This window comes from Myodes glareolus, chromosome 7 (assembly GCF_982192425.1).
Source record: "Myodes glareolus chromosome 7, mMyoGla1.1, whole genome shotgun sequence".
Taxonomy (NCBI): Eukaryota; Metazoa; Chordata; class Mammalia; order Rodentia; family Cricetidae; genus Myodes; species Myodes glareolus.
In genome coordinates this window covers 100,196,269-100,219,617 of record NC_142032.1, presented here as the reverse complement: position 1 = coordinate 100,219,617, position 23,349 = coordinate 100,196,269, and the positions used below count along the sequence as shown (strand labels likewise).

General features: G+C 43.3%; 1 protein-coding gene across 1 annotated transcript; it reads right to left on the bottom strand.

Annotated features, from left to right (window-relative positions):
- Positions 1-545: 545 nt before the first annotated feature.
- Positions 546-23,005, bottom strand: LOC148121551 (tripartite motif-containing protein 30A-like). Its single transcript, XM_087908616.1, has 8 exons — positions 22,531-23,005; positions 13,120-13,603; positions 10,755-10,850; positions 9,917-10,147; positions 6,005-6,027; positions 4,569-4,669; positions 4,270-4,296; positions 546-4,023 (listed from the first exon to the last, which is right to left on the bottom strand). The coding sequence occupies exons 2-8, from the start codon at positions 13,537-13,539 to the stop codon at positions 3,182-3,184; spliced, it is 1,740 nt and encodes a 579-aa protein (XP_087764742.1). The 5' UTR covers positions 13,540-13,603; positions 22,531-23,005; the 3' UTR covers positions 546-3,181.
- Positions 23,006-23,349: the final 344 nt, after the last annotated feature.

The following is a 23,349-nucleotide window of genomic DNA, read 5'->3' as shown; positions in this document are numbered from 1 at the left end:
ATGGTGTACTGATTCTTCTGAATTGTTAATAATTATGCAAAATTCTTTACAATGTTCTGGGTTTGTTTTTGAGACTGGACATCCCAGACTGGGTTGGAGCTCGCTCGTGTTCAGGGTGGTCTCCAGCTGCTGGCATTATCCTCCCTCAATCTAGCTAGTACAGATGTTAGAGGGATGAGTCACCATCTTTGTCTTTTACAGCTTTGAACCAGTGACTCCCCTGTTTCCTCCTAAGGCCTTCTTGGGAATCAAAATTAGAAAATGCTCAGCCAGCCATCTACCTCTTTGTGAAATTTCTCTGCAGCCACAATTTCATTCCAACTCTGTGCAAAGATTTGACTTTGTGGTCAGGTCTGCCACCAGCCTCGAACCTCAGTGACAAGAATGAAGGCGGCCAGGAGAGCACAGCACTGACCACGCTGCTGAGCGGTGCTGCAATGTGTGTGAGTCTAACTGTGTCAGTACACACTGGCGTTTATTTCACCACAGGGAAGGCTTCCCATGAAACAATTATGGAAGAAATAATACACGAAAAGGACATTGGAGAGCTTTGAAAGTAGAATATATTTTTCTTGAAAGAATTCATAGTTTGATAAGAGTAAAATCACCTGGAATTTTAAAGTACAGGTATTTTAATCTGAAGAACCCAGTATGGCAATGTTTTGCGTGGGCTGATGCATACTCTGCCAGCATGTAGTACTAGAATCTCTGATCCACATGCCGCCCTGTAACTGCCTCTCTGCTGTCACACATAGAGACACGATGCAGCTCCACTCAAAATGAGTCCCCAAGAGCTGCCTTGCTGGTGCCACCCTAACCTAAATGAGTTTTCATGATAGAGGATCCAGTCTTTCATCACATGTCTGTCCTGTCTCAAGCCTGGACATCAGAGAGTCTGGCTATAGACTTCAATTGTGAATGTAACCCCACCTTCACCCTAAAAAGTATTAGAAAGTGTCTCTGTCACAGGGACCGAGATATTCTCCAGATATCCCTCCATTCAGTCTTTCCTGGTGCCAGGTCCTGAACTCTCCTGGAAACACCATGGTGTGCCCTCTCTGTCCTTCTGCCTACTTAAGGCAATCAATCTGACTCCAAATAAACTCCTTATTGCTCAGTAATCCCTTAGAGTGTCACCGTGAATCAACTACCTCATCCAAAATCTGGCACATTCCTCTTTAAAAGGAAAACTAAGAAGAGCAGGGTCTTCCTCTGTAACTGAGCCTGGCTCAGATGCACAGTCACCTGTCTCTGCCTCCTGAGTGCTGGGCCTGCATCCAAACCATCATGCCAGGCTCTGGTACTCAATCTCAGCAATTCTTCATTACAGTCACAGCAAGGAGACCAAACAGACAACACATTGGATACAGTTTCCATGAGGAAAGTTCCTAGAACTATTGTTGACGTTTGTTTCACAACACAGCACAAGGTAAGTTCATTGGCATCACTGTTATCACCTTCACTGTAAAACGGAAATCATAGGATTTACATACTTGATAGGAACTAAATAGTACAATAACACTCATTCTCTCAAGAAACAGATGTGAAAAACTGTTGCTATCTATTCCCCTAGGCCCAAGACTCCAGGGAGCACCAGTGGTCTAGGATCCAGGGAAGAACAGAGGCTAGTGTATTGGAAGACTAGGAAGTCTGCATCCGGGAAGTTGTTTGTTGGGGTAGTGGGCTGGTTTGTATATAGCATGAAGAGAAAGGGGTACGCAAAAAGCATTACTTTGCATACACAGGTTGGATTGAGGGCAAGAAGGGGTTATCAGTTCAAATACGAAAGAGTGCCTTCCTAGGTGGAAGTGCAGGGAGGGAACAGGAATGTTCCAGCAGCAGAGGTGGCAGGTCCCTTAGTTTATCAGCTGAGAGACAGCTAGCAAAATAACGTGTGTTGCTGCAAGCTTTCTGGCAGGGAGGAAAAGAATTGCTGGCTTTTAAAATGATATGACCTTTTGTCCCTATGAAGTGGATCCAGGTTTTCCAACCCAAGTCAGGTTGAAGGTCCAATTCCTATGATAAATCTCTCAGAGATTGTGGGCAAGAGTCACACCCAACTGACATGTTTGATTGTGAAATTTCTCAAAACCCAAAAATTTATATATATCTACAACATATTGGAGTAGACTTAATGACACTACTCAGGACCTAATTAGCAAATTCAAATATTAGGAAAATCTAATATTAGCCACCCTCAGCCCTATCCAATTCCCCCTTGCAGCATCGAAACCCAGTACAGCATCTTTGACCCTAAACTAATATACAACCATTTAGTGATTGTGAAGAAGATGCTTTATTCTCAGTGAATTTATTCCCTTTTTAATACTCACATAATCCATTTTGCATTTGTGTATACTGCCACGTGTAGGAGGCAGAGGACAAGCTGTAGGAGTTGGTGCCCCTTCACAGGTGGGTTAGAGTGACTGAACCCTGTGAGCAGCCTTGCTTTTACCCTCGGGGCCTGATAACAGACCCCACATTTGCTTTTTTACACCAACCTAGAGTATAGGAACATGTTTGATATCAAAACTGCAAAAATGAAAAAAGCATAGGCCTTTGAGGACGTCATTCAGGGCTACACTGCTATGGGGAATGGCAGAAATGGAGCAGAGGAAGGTTCTCAGAACACAAAAGTCTTAGTGGGTGTCGTTGGAGGTATTTCCTTCTTAGGTTTTGATGAGGCATAGCATAGTGGTTAAACTGATGTACCACTAAGAGCTCATTCCTAGGCTAGACACTCTGATATATATTTTCAAAAGTAATAGACAAGCTCGAGAAGAACTTTCTGTCTTCTTCTGTCAGTGACAGAGGAATGGGGTTGTGGAGACTTGGCAGAGCTGAGACAAGTGGCTCAGGGGCAGAGCACCTTCTCAGCATGCACAAGGGTCTGGCTTCCATCTGTGGCACCACAAAACAGGAAGTTCAGGTTAGCAGAGGTCTTACCTCACCTTGTGAGGAAACAGTCATTGTTTCTGGGAATCTGGGAAGAGATAAATTAGTATAACCTTGCAAACAGACAAGCAACTGAATCAAGGAAAAGAACCAATACTGGTTTGTATTTAGAAGTGAAGGTCACTGACAAGGGAAGACAAAAGTAGAAAAAGTTAAAATGACCCCACAGAGCTCAGACATATAGATACATCAGACATGGGGACACTGTGCAGACATGGCTGAGGGCTTAGGAGGGCGGCCCACAGACTGTCAATGGCTTTGAACACGTCATAGGATTAAAATATGGATAAACGGCATCAGGGAAGTTCGGTTCACAGAATCTATACATGAGAGCTCCATGGTTGGAAACATCATAAAATGAGAGAGTGCAAGCTTCACGGTCCAGGAAAACTCCAACACGAGTGGGAGGACAAGTGAGAGAGAGGAGCAAGACACTGGCATTGTGGGTGACGGAACACTCTTCAAAGGCATTATATACAGACCTGTTCCTCATCCCAATAACCCAGTAGCCACATTTGGGCTGATAATTTACATGCTGTCCATCATTAGGATCATATATAACTTCATGTTTAGTTTGATAATTCACATATTGTTTGTCCCCAAAATCTTGTTTGTATTTACAGTCAAAGGCACTTTCAAGCTGATAATTAAAAAATTGTTTATCACCAGGATAATATTCAACTTCATATTTAGGTTGATAATCTGCATATATATGTTTATCACCAAAGTCATATTTGTATTCATATCCAAAGTTATATTCAGGCTGATAATTTACATCTTGGTTAACATCAGAATTATATTTGTCTTTGAAGCCCTGTTGAGTCATTGAAGGAAGCTGGGGTTGAGCACATCTTCCATCATTTATTCCCAGGAGCCAGGCATCACATCCAGACACGTCTACTTCCCAGTAATGTTTCCCTGAGTGGATAGCTGGATACCCTAGGACACCTAAATCATAGGACTCAGAAACTTCCAAATTTCGTCTATAACCACTTCTATGTTGTATTTGTCTTTTGTCCATGTTAATGACAATGTTTTTATTGTTGCATTGAGGCAGGGTCACATGAACTGCAGAAAAATGAGACATATAAATTAAGAGTCACATGAGAAACAAGGTACTGCCTTATTTGTGATTTAAGTAGCAAATGTTTGAGAAGAAAGTGAGAGGGAATTTGGAAGAGCCATTTTTAAAGTCAAATAGAGGCAGATTGTTCTGCATATTGTGAGCAGTAACATAAAACGTAAGTATTAGGAGAGAAATAAACTCTGAAAGACATTAAGATGAGAGAGGCTGATGGTGTTATTTCTCCTTACCCCAGTGGCGCTGGGCATCCAGAAGCCCTGAAATGATTAAAATGCACAGCATTAAATGCAAGCAAGGGAATCAGAACATTAAAGTCAATGTGCTCTGCAGAGTGGGGAAGGTCTGGAAACTGTGATGTAGGACGGGATGAATGATGATGTCCATTAAATATGATGCTATCACTGGGACACACTTTCTGCTCTTCTCAGATTCTGTACCCATGATCAGAGACATCACTCTCTATCCAGAGAGTGCAGCCCCAGCCACCCCTAGAGTCCCCCAGGTAACCACAGAACATAGCTGCTCTCACCTTGAAACACTTGCAGCACGCCTTTCAGATCCGGAGCTTGGAAGATCTTTCTCTGTTTAGTCGGGACCATTTTGGGCTGTTTCAGTCTTAAGTTCTGACTCCTAGAACCAAAAGATTGACTTCCACATCTCAGACAGTGTGACTTCTGACCACCACGGACTCCCTACCACTCCCTATCATTCTAACCATAGAGGTCCTGGAGCTCTGATGAGAATCTGAGCAGGGAGAGGGTAGATACTAACCCTGCAGACGTGAGAGACACACTCATGACCCCTCCTGCTTAGTAGCATGTGACGTTGGGAAGCCTTAGCTCCTCACTTGTACAGTTAAATAATTTGCTCCTGCACTACCCCCAACCCAGAACTCTTAAAAAAATGATGAATTAGTTACTTTAAAACAAACCAAACTAAGGTACCTAAAAGGTAATGTGTGGGCCAGACATGGTGCCACATGCCTTTAATCCTTGCACATAGGAAACAGATTCAGGAGGAACTCTGAGTTTGAGGCTAGCCTGGTCTACAGAGTGAGTTCCAGGACATTCAGGGTTACACAGAGTAATCCTTTCTCAAAATAAAAAAAAAAATGTTGGTTTTCAAGATATGCTGGAGATATGGTTTTCAAGATAGTCTGGAGCACAGAAGTTGCTCCTGGGGAAGCCAAGAATTCAAACCCTGTTATCAATATGGACCCTATTGGCCAGCATCTGATTCTCCTGATTATTCAAGTTCTTTTGGTACAAGGACAAAATTTGGCAAAGGCGATAGGAACACCAAATTAATAAGATGAGACCCACAAGTTCCGAATGACCTGATGTTGACATCCTCGTGTTACTTTACATACAAGAGTACAGCTTTTCAAGTTCTTCTAAATATGTGGGTCACATGGAGCAGGGGCTTTACCCTGGCCAAATATTGTACCCAGTGATTCAAGTCTGTTTCTGAAAAATCTAAGTTCAACCACAAAGGAACTCAGGATCTCTTCTATTTCCATGAGAAATACACAGATCCACATGATTTTTTTCCCAGTATATAATTCTGTGAGCACTGCAGACAAGGAAGACATACCCTATCTAGGATGAATCTACTAATCAAGTACCGGTGAGCTGCAGACAGAGCCAGACACAAGCACAGAGCACGGACAGAAAGATGGAAACACAAGGAGTCTGAAAGCTCCTGTGGCTCCATTTGCCTCTTCCCACTGCTGAGCCTAACTCTTTGACTCCCCATTACCCAGACCCTTAAAAGAGAATCAACTCTGTCCCCAGTAGTTACAAAAACAGTCAGAGGCTGCCTTTCTCCACCTCCTCCTTCTTCTCATCGGAACTTCAGATAACACTGTCTTAATTTCCCCAAACCCATGAGAGATTTATTCTAGTCAGACACTAAATCATTCTCACCACATAACAGGGCTATTCTTCCATGTCAGCCCACACATACCTTGTTAGGACACTATTCACACCCTAGAGAGAATGGAGAAAACACAGTCAATAACATGTTCTGCGTGTTCTTTCAAATCCTGGTCACACTCTCTCACTGGGTGCAGAGACAAAGTCAAAGGGAATCAAATCTTTCACCCACCATTCTCCATCACATGATGTAATTACGATGCACGATTCATTATTATTATACAGGTAAACATTATTATACATGCAAACTAAGAGACTATTTTCTGTCCCATACTGCAAGGTTTTGAAGAACAAAGATGAATAATGAGTCGTTTGAAAGCTTACATAGGATTTGCCGTGCATAGAAACAAACACATAAACACGTGACTCTATCCATGCTTCATGTCAGCTCATCATCACCTTACTTACAACTAACAATATGAGAAGCTGATTCCTAAATTATTTGAGTCACCTAGACACAATTCAATATGTTAGTAATGGAGAAGCCACAAGAACCAGATGCTTAGATTGTCTGAGAAGTAAAACCAACTAGACATATCCCTCCTTCTCCGTTTCTTCGCTTTGTGAAACAGTCCTGGAAGGAAAAGACAGCAATCTTAATCTATGTGTCTCTCAATCTGACAAACTGCTGTAACAAAGACAACAAAGAAATGAGAATTTTTCCAGGAATCTCACACTGGGAGAAGAAAAAGAACTCCAGCCTGAGGGACAGCTGTACCCCTAACAAGACTTCGAGCAGTTCTAACTACTTGTCAGACCACCTTAAAGTATGAGACTGTAACCCACATAATGACGGCAGACTGATGGACAGGACCACACCTTGACCTGGACTACTCAGATGTCCACATCCTTGGCTCTTTATTTAAACTTTGATTTCACTGAGGGAAACTGAAGACGGACAGAGTTGTTGTTGTTGTTGGTTTTTTTTTTTTAATCTGGTCCATCTCCCAAAAGGAGCCACATTAATAAATACTCTTTTCCTGCTTTCCAGTATTAATTTGGCTCTTTTATATGTCATTATTGAGGTCAGATATCAAGACCTTTTGAGGATCTGACTTTACAAACTCCATTTTAAAGAAAGGGCTTCATCTTAAGTTCTATAATGAGCTGGGGGGTGGGAGATGTCAGATCCAGAAATGTGCTGCCATAGCAGATATTTGAACAGATGCCCTAAAAATGGCCAATCAAGAAGATAAGGGGCAGAGTCATAAAATTTAACAAGGTCCAGATGTTCTTGGGAGGTAGCCTGTCCTTGAAGACATCTTGTCAGTTATTAATGGCTCTTTGTTAGGTTTTCTCGACCAAAAACTGAACCATGGTTTCAGAAACAACCTTACCCTATTCCCTCCTATCTACTCCCAAGACTACAGGACATGCACTCCCCCAATTACAGTGTTGCCCCTTTAAAAGCTCTACCCTCCCAGAGCTCCTTGCCACACTCTTTGCACCTACCATGCTCTGGGTGCTGGAAAGGTGTTGGTCCAAACTTAAGTTTGAATATTATTAAAAACCTCCTTGTAATTTGTATCGGAAACCCGGCTCTGAATTCATGTGGGAACCAGAAACTTGGGCATAAGAACCTGACCCACCAGGTCCACTTTAGTATGTTAAGTAGGCACCTCCGTCAGCCATTTGTTCTAGATTTGAGACCTAACAGTATCTAAGCATTTGCTGCATGCTTGGGTTCCACTGGATATTGGTATATTTACCAAAATTTACATACTTTGAGAAATGTGACCTGATTTATCCCAGCAGGTGACAATTGCCAGTAGCTCCTGGGTGTGGTTGAACTTCCTAAGAAAGACCACGTTCCACAGTGGAATTTGGTGTGGTTTAGGCCTGCACAGGACTTTGGCTTGGTATCACAACCAATTCCCTTTCATATGTGCCGCTGCTAAGCTGTGTCCAGACGATACTGTTTTTCTGGTAGACCTTCATCACCTCTGGCTCCTATCCCTCGTCTGCCCCTTCTTCTGAAATAATCCCTAGCTCTTTAAGTTAGAGGTAGAGCATATATATTCCATTTATAGCTGGACATTCTGTAGTCTCTTCCTCTCTCCACCTTGGCCAATTGTGGCTTTCACAATGTAACCCTGCTGGCATGGAACTCACTATATAGACTAGGCTGTCTTTGAAGGTTCTTAGCTTCATTTGTATTCCATCTACTGGGATTAAAGGAGTAAGTCAGCACACCTGGCTGTAGGTTAGGAAGCTTATATATTTTTTTTCATTATTGTGTGCTTCTCATATTTTTTTTTTTGTATGTGAGAAGTTCTCAAGTCCTTGGAACATAGTCAGTAGATGCTTGGCTACACATGGCTTTAGTTTATATAACATTTTATATATATAAAATTTATATATATATTTAGTTTATATATATTTAGTTTATATAAACCAACAAAGGTAGATCCCATAGTGAAAAGAATTCTGGGAGAGAACTAATGCTAATTATAGATAAATTCTGATGTTCAAACTTGTCCTCATAAAGGCATCTAGCACTCATGTTCATTGAGTCATTAGCATCATAAACAAAACAGAGTCAACTGGAGAACCAATCAACAATTGAATAGATAAAAAATGATATGATAAACATATATTAAATTATGAACCATTCAAAGCAAGTATTGTCATTTGTGGTAATGTGGCTGAACTCAGAAAATTTATGTTATACTAAATCTGCTGGGCACAGGAAAAACAACACTAAGTGATATTATTTCATATGTGTCACATGCAAAACTTGGTTTCACAAAGTATAGATTAGAATTTGGGTCATCAGGGGCTGGGGACAGAGAAAGGTTTGCAGATTCTTTGGTGAAGAGATACAATTTCAGACTTGTAGAGTTTAGTGGCTGTAGTTAGTATCTATGTGAACTAGATTGGTTTAGCCAAATATGTATAATTCTATCTAATATAGGTATTCTCAATAATAATTAAATCAATACAATAGAGACCAATAAATTAAAGGAGTAAGAAGAATTCCTAGAACTACCAAGGTCTGTAAGATTGCTAATTCAGATGAAAGAACCAAATTCCCACAGAGATATTCATCACAAAAATACGGCTTTGGTTTAAATTATTTAAAAATACGATGGAGATAAAATATAATACAAACTTTATACCTGTAAGTATAAAGAAGACACCTTTTATCCCTGCAACACGAAGACAAGGGGAGGGAAACCTCTCTGAGATCATGGATGATTTACAGTGTTAATCCTAAAATTCACCAGAAAAAAACAGTTCCACCATTTTGGCTGAATTTACGCAAGCTTTTATTAAAAATATTAAATACTGACCAAGATGAAATATGGCCAGAGCCATCACCTGGAAGACTTTCCAGGTGTGTGTATGGAGACACTTGTTGGCAGAGCTTATAAAGGACAAAACTCACAGGCCACCATACTTGCCCATAAGGCTTTGTTGTTAGTTTCTAAGATCTGCCTCTCCTAGAATCCCAGAAGGTTACTTGGTCCATGGGCAGGTGGGGATTATAGGTTAATTTTGGTTCTAAAAACAGTCACTATCACTGAGCCCCACCCTTCCTCTCCCAGGAATCAGAGGGAATATGGGTGAAAGTCCCAATCATCTGTGGGGAGACACAGGTCTACTAGTTTCAAGTATAGGTGAAGTGACTAGCTTGAAGGTTGAATATGCTTCCCACATGCTCAGCATTACAACAGGGTGAGAACTACCCATGATGCAACAGATCTTCTCCTCAAGGTTCAGATTTTGTACTGTACCTGATAAACTAAAACATGCAATTTCTTCTTGCCTTCTACGCTTGCAGTGATTCCCCAGCCTCTGAAACTGATGCAGTAAATACTTCAGGGAGGGTGCAGAGATCCCTACTGTCCTCACAAGGGAGATCACAGCAGCACAGAGGGAGGGAAAAGGCTTTTAGGTGTCCTGACTCTCAGATGTTGGCTCCTTCTGCATGCAGTCTTACCTGCAGCATCTCCATGGCTGAGCACTCCAACCGATGCTCCAGATCTGAGATGAGGTCTCTCACTGACTCCCTCTGCTTCTCCAGCTCAGTTTGAGACACTGCCAGGGTGTTCATAGTGTCTTCCTTCTCTAGCACCAGCTCCTCCACCTCATTCTTCTCCTTGGAGTCCAGGAATTCCCGCAGTCCTTTAAACTCCTTCTGAACGTTTTCTATATCCCTCTGTATTTGGTTCTTCAGGGATTAAAAACAACGGAGACGAAATTAGACTATCCTAATGGGGCTGGAAGACAGAAAACCACTGTTGTGATGGGGAGTTTTTGCAGGAACTGAGCTTGGGAAGGGAAGGCAGTCTTAGGGAAGCATCTGCCTCATTGCAGTGTCTGTTCATGACATTCCAAAACAAAGATCTTAGGTCACCTTTGTCAAGGCCACCTGAGTCAAAGTGGGTACCTGGATGTGACTCAGTTTTCACACAGCTACTTTCAATACTCCTCATTCTGCCTCTGAATCCCTGAGAGAAGCTAACCCCAAGAATAGAGCTGTGACTGTTCCCAAGCTTTTTCCCAATGGTCAGAGTTCCAGAAAGCACCACAGGAGGAGCCCCAGGACTCAGTGCCATTCTCACCAGGCCCCTGCCATGGGTTCAGCTACTCACACAGCCAGGCTCAGCTGTGATGCCCTCTCTGTGCAGCCCCAGCTCCAAGGGAACAGGCAGAGAGGACTAATCAAGGCCTCTTGTCCCCATCAGCCTCCAGGGAATGAAGAGCCAGGGAGCTTCTTGTCCAGGTCCCTCCCAGGCATCAGGCTAACTCCCTTAGGAGGTAGGGTCCCCACTTGCCTCCCAGGAAGTTCTCTCCTTTTGAAGGTCATCTTCCCACTGGTCACATCTTTTCTCATTAGCCATCTGCATCTCCAGGGCAGCCTGGAGCATCCCCTGTGGGAGAGGAATTGTAGCAGAGTCAAGCTGTGTGCTGAGTAGGACAGCTGCTCCTAGTCAAAGGCCAAGAGATGCTTCTGGAAAGACAGAAGGTCTAATACTGTTCTCTTTTTAATATCTTGTGCCATTATTTATGCAATAAAGTATATAAATTAAGTGCATTTATACACACAAATTTATACACACACAAGTCCCATACAGAGATACAGAAATCATCCCACCAAGTCTAAACCTTTATTTTGTTTCTGGCATTAGAGAACTGGGATAATTGTATTGGTTTCCTGATCTTTCACAGAAACATAAACAAACATCACATGAATTTCCTTTTTTTTAGAAATTGGTTTCTCCTCTGTAGCCTGGCTGGGCTGGATTTCCTGTGTAGACCGGTATACCCTCAAATTCAGAGAGCCCCCTGCCTCAGCCCCCAGAGTTTTGGGACCTGTCATGCCCCTCCACACTGTCCACATACACATCCTTCTGACTTTTATTTCCTGTAGAGCCCACATCTGCCCCTGCTCCTTGGGAGCATCTTGAGGACAGTTTCTGGTCAGCCAGCTAAAATATTCTGTTTGTTCCTGTGCTCCCTCTGCCCTGCCTGGTGATTAGCTGTAGGGCATTGTTTCATCTTTGGTATGATAATTTCCCACCTGCCTGGGGGGAAATCCTTGGGCAGCAGCAAGGTATTTAAGGATTTCCCCAAAGTTGAATAAATGGCATTTGACTGATCTCCTTTGGAATGCCCCAGGTCTCTTGTGTGTTCTCTCAATCTCCAGGCCCTTGCCCGGTTTGCATATTGTACAGTGGCATGCGAACTCTACTGAGGGGGTAACACAGAATCGGGTGTTAAAATTTCCTTTTCTATTTTGTTTTTAATTTCATGTGCATTGGTGTTTGCCTGTATATCTGTGTGAAGGTGGAGGATCCTCTGGATCTGTTACAAACAGACATGAGGTGCTCTGTGCATGTTGGGAATTGAACTCAGGTCCTCTGAAAATACAGCCAGCGCCCTTAATTACTGAGTTGTCTCTCCGGGTCTCCATTTCTTTTCTTTTAAATTGTTTTTTATTTTTGCAGTTAAGATTATCTTCTCTCACTGAAAATAGACGTTTTTTCATACAACATATTATGATTACAGATTCCCCTGCCCCTTCTCCTCCCACTTCCTCTCCATTTTCTCTTCCATTCAGATCCACACCATTTCTGTCTCTTGTTACAAAACAAACAGGCATCTTAGAAATAATATCAGAATAAAAAAAATACAATGAGAGAAATTAAAAAACAAGTACACTGGAATGCGGCAAAAAAAAACAAAACAGAAAAAGAGTGAAATAAACAGCACAAGAAATGCATATAGACGCAGAGACACACAGGTTTCCAACAGACGGGAATCCCATAAAAACGCCAAGTCTTAATATAAATGCAAACTGCGAGTAAAGTAGGAAAAAAAAGCCCTGACTTAACATTATGAGAGAAAGAACCTCCAAATATGGATTCCAGTTATTCTGTGTTGGTCATCTATCTACTGCTGGGCACAGGACCTATACTTACAAGTAAGTAGTTTGTTTCCCCAGTGAGACTTCCTTGGAGAAAAGTAACTTTTCATTTACAAGTAGCTATCAGCTGGAGATTGCTTCTGGGTTAGGGGTGGGTCATGGGCCCACTTCTCCCAGCTCTAGAATCCTATATGGTGCAGACCCTAGCAGGCTCTGTGCATGCTGCAACAGACTCCATGAGTTTACATGTGCACTCACAAACAACCAACAGAAAGCAAAGTCCCCACACAGAACCTGCCTCTGTGCATCTCACTATGGAATTCTTTCCTCTTTTCCCAGATGTTTCAACTGCCACATGCACATTCTCTTGACTGTTGCACGTCATTCATTTACTAGTCCCAGGGTTGGAAGTCATGGGACTGGTTTTTAGATAGTGTGAATGAATCTGACATAAACAATGTAAGAAGATAATTATGGAATAAATTAGTAGCTGTTCTGTTCTTGGATTTTTTTTCCCTTCATCAACTCAACTTTTCAGGGACAGTTCCAAATCATATTTTTCCATCTTAATATTTGTACTCCAGGTTGATTCTTATACAATTAAGAGGAATAAACCATCATGTCCTTTTAGGACTCTAAAGATAGGAAAAGATGGAATGATGTAACAAACCCAGAGTCTATGATGTCCAGGTAATTGACCTGTCACACCAAGTGAATCCTTTCCCATCTGTTACTGTCTGCTGCTCTGTGTCCCACACCCTCCCACTTCTTACCTTGTACTTATTGGCCACCTCTTCAATGAGAGCTGTTTGGTGACCACGGTGCTCCTGAGATCTCTCACAAAGCCAGCAGATGGCCACCATGTCCTTCTCACAGAAGAGCTGGAGTTTCTCTCCATGTTGTGCACAGACATCCACCTTCTGCTCCTCCTCTGAGCTGGTCTTGAACCCCTTGAGCCTCTCCACTATGTTGGCCATGTGCCAATTAGGCCTCAGATTCCCAAACACATAACTAACTTGGCACATAGGGCAGATGCCTTCTCCTTCTTTGATTTTGCTGGACTCATAGTTCAGTGTGATGCAGGCTCTGCAGAAGCTGTGACCACAATCTGCACTCACAGGCTCCACCATGAGGTCCAGACAGATAGGACAGGTCACCTCCTCCTTGATCATCCCCAGGACTGATGAGGTCATTGTTGTTGTGATGCTGAGTCTGTCTGTCTGTACTCCTGACACTTCTGCTTGGGTACCTGAGTGACTGGGATGATGAGAAGGGGACAAGTGAGAAAGGGAAACTCAACACTGAACCGTGAAGAGATCAATGAATGTCCTGGATGATAAGAGAAAAGAACAAAGGAAAGAAATATAGAGAGAAGTTCAGTGGCATGGCAAAGGAATATGTTGTCATTCTTTCCAGTCCTATGCTATATTTCATCCAAAACGACAAATTTCAGAAATAGTATTGTTATTTCCTTTCACTGAAGAGCAGGAAAAATGTATTTCCTTCCAACGACTTTGTATAACCTACATTCTGTCCTTCCCTTTCTTTCTCAGGACAAAATCACATCTTCAGTGTTACAAGTATCAAACTACTCACTTCTCCCCTGCTGTACTTCCTCCTTCATCAGCACCAGTCAGTGCGTTCCTCTGATCCTCTCCTTACCAGTCTCTTACCAGAGAGCCTGGTGCTGACCTGGAGTGTACACAGTCCATCTCCTGATGCACATAAGCAACGATTTTTCTTATTGCCATTTAATAGATGATGTGTGTGTTTGCACACATAGTGAAGCTAAGCTCTGCACTTTATGTATTCAGGTTGCCGTTATGAGGCTCATTTTGTCTTCAATACACTGAAAGGGGATGAAAACCATCCCTTTGGAGTCGTTCAGAGGTCCCTGTTGTACACCATAGAGCTACACAAAGAAAAGTGATGATAGCCAGGACAGTACCGATAGCCAGAAAATCAGGTGTGTGGAATTATGTCCCCAAGCACTATCATTTCTGAAGAATCTTCTGTCTATTAATGCTGAGATTTTGACCCTAAAAATTTGCAAGGACATTGATGGGAAACTCCAGGTATGTATTGCAGTAAAATGCTAGCAAACTGAGCTTAAGAGCACATAAAAATTATGCTTCAAGTCAACAGATCTCCCCCCCCACACAATATGTATTATTAGTTCAGCAGACAAAGCCAATGGATAACCCACCCCTCATCAGCAAATGAACGATAAGGAACTCTTCCCATCCTGTGCATGAAAGTATTTGATAACACACACCATTGTTTCAGGAATAAAAATCCTAAAAATGTTTGGGTATAGACATAAATTTCCTTAAAGTCATACATGAAAAGCTCCCTGCTAATCTCATAGAAGTCTAGGGCAATGGAACGACTTTTCTTTAAAGTCATGCATAAAACAACAATGCTTATTGCTGCCACGTCTCTTCAAAACAGCTGGGCATGTACCACCAATTCAAAAAGACTGAAACAAGCAAACAAACAAATAGGTAAGTCCTAAAAGGCATATAAAAGAAATTGCTTTACAGGTAAAATTCATATCAATAAAGAAGTAAGATGCAATATCTAGTATAGAAAAGTCACAAATAGTGAGGAGCCAAAAAGGAGATTAAGAAGCTGGGCCTGGTGATACAGGCCTCTCAACCCAGCTTTTTGTGAGGCTGATGACAGGGAATGGCAAGTTCAAGGTACTTGTGGCTTTATAGGAAAACAGTGTTACATTTGAAACATAAGGAATGGGATGGAGGAGGGCTAAGTGGATAGAAGTACTCCCTGACTCCATTCCCACACTGCATATGGCTGCTCACAAGAGCTTGAAACTTCAGTTCCATTGGATTTGACACCCTCATCTGTCCTTTGAGGGCATTGCATCCTTATGGTGCAGAGATACACATGCTGGCAGTCACGCTTGCCCACAAAATAAAAATAAAAGCCAATAAATTTAATAAAGGAAAGAATAAGAACAGTTATATTCATGAGAGTATCAAATTTAAAAAAATGAATGAATGATTAGGAAAATTAATTATTGCAAGATGTAATATCTGCGCATGAAAATTATAAGAATATTGAAAGAATCAAAGTTGTTACAGTCACGTGTTGTAATATTAAGTTGGGAGTGTCACCCCAGCCCCTGGCCTGGGAGTTGCATTGGTCTGGACTCCCACTTCCAGCCTGCCAAGCAGTGACCCCTCCCTGGGGAGGGTCAGGACTGCTCTTGCAGGGCATTTAGGCAGCCACCTGGAGAAGGACTCATGGTTTGGGTTTTGCATGTGCTCTCCCTCTGTTCCCTGTCCACCCCCACGCCTTCGCCATGCTCCCAGCCAACCGAGAGTGCTACATTTATTAAATGTGGGCATTTTTAATTCAGTCTAATCTGGTTTGATTTGAATTCTTTGTGCCAGTGGAGAGGCTCGTCCTAAGATATTTCCTAACACATGTAAGAACACATTTATTCATGGATTTGAATACTGTTAAAATGTCAGTACGAAGGGCTAGTCAGACATGAAACGTCAGGTTTAAAGAGTGATTTATACACCGCTGGCATATTCTGGGATGAATCCCAGTATGGAAGGGAGAAATGTCATGATTTCACAAGATTTCTACAGAATCGACAGTGTCTGTCCAAAGCACAAGTATTCCCGAAGCTTTGCAAATCGGGCTCCCCATACGTTGTACACTTGTGGGTTGTCTATGAATCTGTCAGCTGTGCATTCGCTGTGTGACACTTGTGGCTCATATCATGTGTCCAGCTTTGTTTTGTGTCATCTTGTTTCATGAGTTTAGAGAACTGGTTGTTCTTCCAGAGGACTTTGCTTCTGTTCTCAGCACCCAGAAGGCGATTCACCAGTGTCTATAACTCCAATTCCAGCATATCTGACACCCTCTTCTGGTAACTGTGAGCACCAAGTATTGAAGTGGTGTACATGCCTATATCCAGGTCACCCATAAGCATAAAATTGCATTAAAACAACATAAATAAATGCATTAATAAAATGCTCTCACCTCTGAGGGCTGGAGAGAGGGCTCAGTGGTTACCATGCTTTCAGTGTCCTAGTCAGTGTTACCGTCACTATGAGGAAACACCATGACCAAAGCAACTCGGGGAGGAAAGTGTCCCATGTCACTGTTCATCATGGAAAGAATTCAGGACAGGAAGTTAAGCAAAGTATGAGCCAGAGGCTGGAGCTGATGCAGAAGCCATAGGGAGGTGCTGAAAACTGATTTGTTTCTCATCACCTACTCAGCCTGCTTTCTTATGGAACCCAGGACCACCAGCCCAAGGATGGTACCACCTACAATGAGATGGCCTTCTCCCATCAATTGCTAATTAAGAAAAACTTCACAGACTTGGGTACTTTCTGATTTTATGGAGGAAATTTCTCAGTTAGGGTCCTTCCTATCTGATGGCTATGCTCTGTGTCAAGATGATACAAAACAAAGCTGGACACATGATATGAGCCACAAGTGTCATACAGCGAATGCACAGCTGACAGATTCATAGACAACCCACAAGTGCACAATGTATGGGGAACCCGATTTGCAAAGCTTCGGGAATACTTGTGCTTTGGACAGACACTGTCGACTGTAGAAATCTTGTGAAATCATGACATTTCTCCCTTCCATAATGGGATTCACCCAAGAATATGCCAGCAGTATATAAATCACTCTTTAAACCTGACTTTTTGTGTACTGGCAACTGTATGCCTTTTCCCACACTATGGGGCCCTGGTGTGAATACATTCAATCAGCCAAACTTTTGTTCTAATGGTCAGATCTACATAAAGCTAGACAGGACCTACTGACAAGAAAGGAGCCCTGAGCAGGAGGCACTGAGCAGAGAGACAAGAGGTCTGCCCTTACTGATAAACAGGCCTGAGTGGCCCTGACTTCTCTAACAGCAGACTCAGGAAGGTGTAATCTCCTGACCTCTGCTCTACTCTAAGAAGTTATTAATATTCTGTACTTAAGTTCACCTTTCATTTGATACTTAGGTCTTAATCTAGGAAATTAACTGTTTGTACCTTTATTCCTAATACAGGAAAAAAGCTTGGGCTGCTAAACAGCCCCAGAGAAAGAAATTCCTTCTCACCTGGGTGCCAGCAGATACAGCACCCTGATGCTTAGCCCAGGAGGTCAACCTGCATCCTAATCCTCCTGGTATTTGCTCTGCTGGGAAGCTTCACAGTCATGCGCCTTCTGAGACATAGGGCACCTACCTTGTCAGTCTTTTATTCATCTTGTTAGTCCTAAGAAATACATACTTGTTATCATTGCTATTTACCATAAAATTATTAACTGTCCATGTGGGTATAGAAACCTTGTAGGATGGGCAGAACAGTGAGGAACATTGAAAAGGAAACATCAAGAGAGCGTTGAAGAGAGCATAGAAAGAATAAATGGGACAGGGTAAAAAGATTAATCTAGCTAATTTGTTTCATTTACCCTTAGACCTTCTTAGGTTTTCACCTGCTATAGCGATCCTTCTGAATCCTGAGAGCTTTAGTGGGGCTTAACCCCAACATGAACCTGAGGATCCAAGTTCAGTTCCTGCCACTAGGAAGGCGGTTCACAAATCTCTGTAGCTCCATCTTAAGGCAGCACATCTGACCACCACAGCCTTCCCTACATAAGTATATACACACAGGCAGACACACAAATATACAGTTCATAACAAAGTTAATCTTTTAAAAAAGCTATACTAAGGAATAACAACTAGGTTTGTTCAATTCAAACAACAAGAGAGAACTTGTTTCTTTCGAGTTCAGAGTAAAACTGTTTCTTTAAGAATGATGAAACTTCGCTGCATGGTGGTAGTGCATGCCTTTAATCCCATCACTGGGGAGGCAGAGGCAGGTGGATCTCTGAGTTTGAGGCCAGCCTGGTCTACAGAGCGCATGCCAGGATAGCTAGGACTATTACACAGAGAAAATCTGTCTCAAAAAAAAAAAAGATGAAATGTCAAAGTATTGATTGTTAGAAAACTAAGAACCACTGACATTCATGAACCAGGTGCTCCCAAAGCAGCCATCAGAGACTCATCGCCAGTGAAGGCGCCATGGCCAGTGAAGGCGCCATGACCAGTGAATGCATCATTGCCAGTAGGCAAATACGACACATTTCTATTGCTGCCACCAGTCACATGCCCTTTACAAAGCCCTCTCCTTTACTGCTTGTTGTTTTCTATTCCATCTCAGAGGCAGACATTTGCACCCCAAACCCAAGAAATCTCTTGTGCAAGGTCCCTTAGGTGGTGTGACCTTTGCAGCATCCCATGCACTCTGATCAGCACAAAAATCCTAACAATGATGTCACAGGAGAAATGCTGCTTTTCCAAATAGGCTGGGCAAATATAATTGTCCCAGGACTTATTTACAAAGTAGCATTATCTGGAACAACTTAATGTGTACTCACTAGATGCTGGCAAGTTTACAACCTGGAGGACTCAAATGTGTGCACTGTAATATCCCATAACATATGGCAGTAAAGACGATCGATGCCTAAGATCAGGCGGGAGGGCTCCACAACTGATGAAGGGCAGGGGAGGGCAAAGGGAAAGAGGATGGGCTCATGACAGTCCTCCAAGTCAGCGTGGACACAGAGGGCCTGGCCCTTGTCCTCTGCTGTCTGCATTAGCTTGGGTGGAGCTGGATTCACTGTCCTTTCGTGGCACTGAAAATCTTCCCAACAGCAGACACCTTCCAGTCTTTATAGCATTAAAATCAGTCAGGAGCTGCGCTGTCCCTGGAAAGGTAGAAAAATCCTGGGGCTGCAGTGTTCACCTGTAACCCCAGTGTCTGGGGAGGGTGGAACAGGGCAGTTACATGACGTTAGCCTGTGTTATGTTTTTGGCCCTTTAAGGGGCAAGCCACACCCATTTCTGGCGACCCCTGACCTCTCCCCATCATCTTGGATCGCACACTTTTGGGGATGCGCGCGTCTCCCTGTTTCTCTCTCTCTCTCCCCCCTACCCTTTCCCTTTCCCCTCCATAACCCCCTGAATAAATATTTCAATCTCACTCTACATGTTGTATCCATCTACGTTTTTGTCTCCTGCCCACCTGCCATGTGTCTGCCTGCCGCCACATGGCCCGCTTGCCGGGATCTTGCAGGGACCCACATCGAGTCTCAGACGGGCAGATTGCAAGCCATTCTCTCAGGACACGTGGATTTTATTTTAAGTATAAAATTGGTGCTGTCTGCGACTCGGATAGGCGCTCCTGCCTGAAATTCATCCCAGGGTCAGGAACCTGAACCAGGTTCTCTTTCCACTCCCACCACCGGCTTCCCGGCTTTAATCGGTGAGTCTCCCCATTCTGCTATGGTTGCTTTCCTTTATCAGAATCGTGTTTGGACTGATCCCGGGGGTCGGTCCCCCACGCGTTAGCACAGCACACTTCCTGTGCAGTGCCTTTGACAGGGGACCCGGGGTTCCTCAGCTTCTTTATCCTTTTTCCATTTCTTCTCTTTCCTTTTTCTCTTCTCCTGTCATCCTAAACGCTGCTCAGAGTGGCCGATTTGCATCCTGCTTATATTTCTCTGGAAGACGTTCCGATATAGGCCTTGGATGCCACTGTTCCACAGGTTTTCACGATTCTGACTCTGGATTGCAACTGCCCATGGCAAGTGGCCCCCCCCCCCCGGCTTTTAAAAAATTCCAGCCGGCTTTTCAATTCCAGCTGTGGCATGGTGCATCAAAAGCATGAACGTTGCCCAATTCCTGTTCACTCTTTCTGTGTATAATAATTAGTCATTACATCTCATTTCAGACTACAAAATCATAAGTCTTATATTTTAAGCTGGTATGTATTTTAAGTCTCTTAAAAAATGCCTTATATTAAGCTGTTCTCTACTATTTTCAGTTCTGTCATCAACCTTATATTACAAACAGGTTTTTTTCTTCCTTCTGCCTTTTTACGAGTGTAAATCTTACCTGTTAAGAGCTAGTACAGTCAAGCTCAGACCCAACCTTCCAGACAGATTCTATACTGCAGCTATACCTAATATAAACAGCCCTCAGTTGCTCAGAGATTGGGGAAATGTGATATTTAAATATTTAATTACTAAAAAACTTTTCATAATAAAAGGCAGGTTGGCTCCTAGCAGCAGCACTCTGTTTCCTCCAAGAAGACAGAAGACAAATGGACACAGAACAACATCCATCTGCAGTTGCAGAGGAACATTCATCGACAGTTTGCTTCGACTGCTGAGCGCTGACCATTGGGCCAAACTGCCTTTCACCTAAACCAAAGATCTCCAGACGTGGACGGAATCTCTGGAATCGACAGCCTAGCTGCTCAGGTCAAGGCAGGCCTGTCTTCCTACAGATTTCTTAGCCCACAGGGTCTTCTGGAGCCTGACAGGCCCTGCGCTAAACAGCAAAGGTCAAGTGCAACCATCAGCGACCACGGAGGATCCAAAAAAGAGTAGCTCTAGGTGCCAACCAAATAAGTTCTCTGTCATTTTTTAATCAGTAACTCAAGTAAAATCTTATCCTTCTCAAAGATCTCTGACAGTTTGATAGCTGAGAGGTTTTGCCAGGTTACCTCACCAAATAAAAAATACTTTTCATTGTACAAAAATATGCCACAGTCATTATATGTCTAAAACTTCTGTTTTCACAAACCCAAGGAGTTCTTGTAAGTTCCAGGGAGCCGAATTAAAAAATCAACCATAAACAGGTCAGATACATACCCCTCAATTCCCTGGTCCTAGATTTTTTTCCCTTAATTTAACTTTGTTCTTTGTCCTGCCAATATCTTAAACAGGATAAGAGACACCAGACATTTCTATGTCACAGACACTGGTCAGAAGCAAAGAGACCAACTATGCCAGGATGTGGCCAGCACCCAGCCTTCTCTCAGGTTCGCCCCCAAAGACGATGCCTACAAATAAGCCGGAAGGAATCTTGAGAATCTGCCTCCCCAATTCCTTCAAACTGTGGTGTTTAATCTCCTGCTTTTTATTATAAGGAAGACCTGAGAATGTTATGCTTTTGGCCCTTTAAGGGACAAGCCACGCCCATTTCTGGTGACCCCTGACCTCTCCCCGCCATCTTGGATCGCACACTTACAGTCCTCTCTTGGGGTTGGGCACATCTCCCCGTTTCTCTCTCTCTCTCTGTCTCTTCTCTCTCTGCCCCCCTTCCCCCTTCCCCTCCATAACCTCCTGAATAAATATTTCAATCTCACTCCACATGTTGTGTCCATCCATGTCTCTGTCTCCTGCCCGCCTGCCATGTGTCTGCCTGCTGCCACATGGCCTGCTTGCCAGGATCTTGCAGGGACCCACAGCCAGACTTGGATGGGTGGATCACAAGTCGCTCTCCTGGGATGCGTGGATTTTATTTTTTATTTTAAAGTATAAAAGCCTGGGCTTTATAAAGGTATCATATCCCAAAGAAACAGAAAAGCTGAGACTTCTAGAAATTGTGCCCTCCCAGTGTTCTCACACACTTTCTTACTCTTTCTCCTTCCTTGGAATTGAATCCTGGGCATAGAGCAAACTTAAAAAGTTCCAGCCCAACCCACAAAGTGCAGCCTAATAAACTGCATCTTCTCGATGTTTTCCCTTTTTTCTTCAGACATGAACTCTTCAGGTCCCCTGCAGATCTTAGACTTTGGACCTTACTACATCAGCTTTCTGTGTTGCTGAAATTACTGGTGTGGGCTGAATTTCATCTAGGCACGCCAGACATGGACCATGGGAAAGGCAGGGAAATAGAATGACTTTTAAGTAACATTAGCGATTCCCTACAGACTCAAGACTGTTTCATAGTACCAGTAAATGTATAAGAGGCCCCAGAAAGATTGGGATTCTAATAGCAGAGACAGAAGCAAAGGGAATGAACCCATAGAACCATCAGTAAATACACTATTACACGGAGACTTTGTGATGCCACTGCGGCTTTCCTATAACAGTTGGGGTTGGGGAAAAAAAAACACATGGACAACATTCTGTCTGGCGACAGAGAATTCTTGGTGCAACCCATAATTAAAGATTAGGAGAGAAGAGAGTGAACTTCATCTGAAGAAATACCTGGACCTCTCTGGATATTGAAGCTGGTCTTTCACAAGGACACTCCCTAACCTGGTTCCTCACCCCCCTGAGCACTCAGCAGGAAGCTACAGTCCCTCTTTCCCAGCCCCTTCTCAGCTTTAAATTGTACTCACCAGAACAAAGAGGGTTTTCTTTTAAGTTCTTCCAAATTCTTCCCTCTAGATTTGGTCTCACACCTTCAGACACCAATCATGAGTTCCTGAATTTGTGGAGAGGAGCAAATGGAGGCCAGAGTAAATGACCTGAGGATTCTGTTACTATGTCTGACTGCTGGTGAGCCAGCAGAGAAATGAAAGTTAAGGTGTTGAGGACTGGATCCACGAAAGAGAAACTACAGAACCATCAGCCAATGGTGTGCCGCCACGTAAGTATCTGAGTTTCTACAACTAGAGGTAGCCATAGGTCGGCTCTGCCTTCCTGGAGCTTGGGACATTTTCTCAGTGCTACATAACTTGTCATGTCACTTGTTCAGCCTCATGTCACAATCACCCTAAAATATCCCGACTCTCTGGAAAGCTGCCCCTGAGGGAAAGAAAGCCCTCCCCATGGCTCCTCTTGTCCCTGAGCTCCTGGCTGGGTTTCTCCTTGCAGGGCAGGTGTGGTCCAAAGGGCAGGAAAGACCAGGTGAGGACAGGGAACTGCAGTGTCTCTGGGGCTGGACTTGGGCACTCACAGGATGAGAACAGGGAGGAAGCTGCAGTTCAGGGCAGCTGCTCACAATCAAGATTCCCACCCAGCAGGACAGGATGGGAGGAGCCCCATGCAGAGCCCTGCAGAGACACTTCCCACACTCACAGCAGTGAAACTAGCAAGCTGCAGGGGCTCTCCAGCTCTCCAGGGGTGTCCTGCAGATTAGGTGTTCTGTTGCTGCCCAGAGCAGGGCCTGGTCCAAGTCCTGATCTGATCCCTTTCAGGAATCTCTCCATAGAATG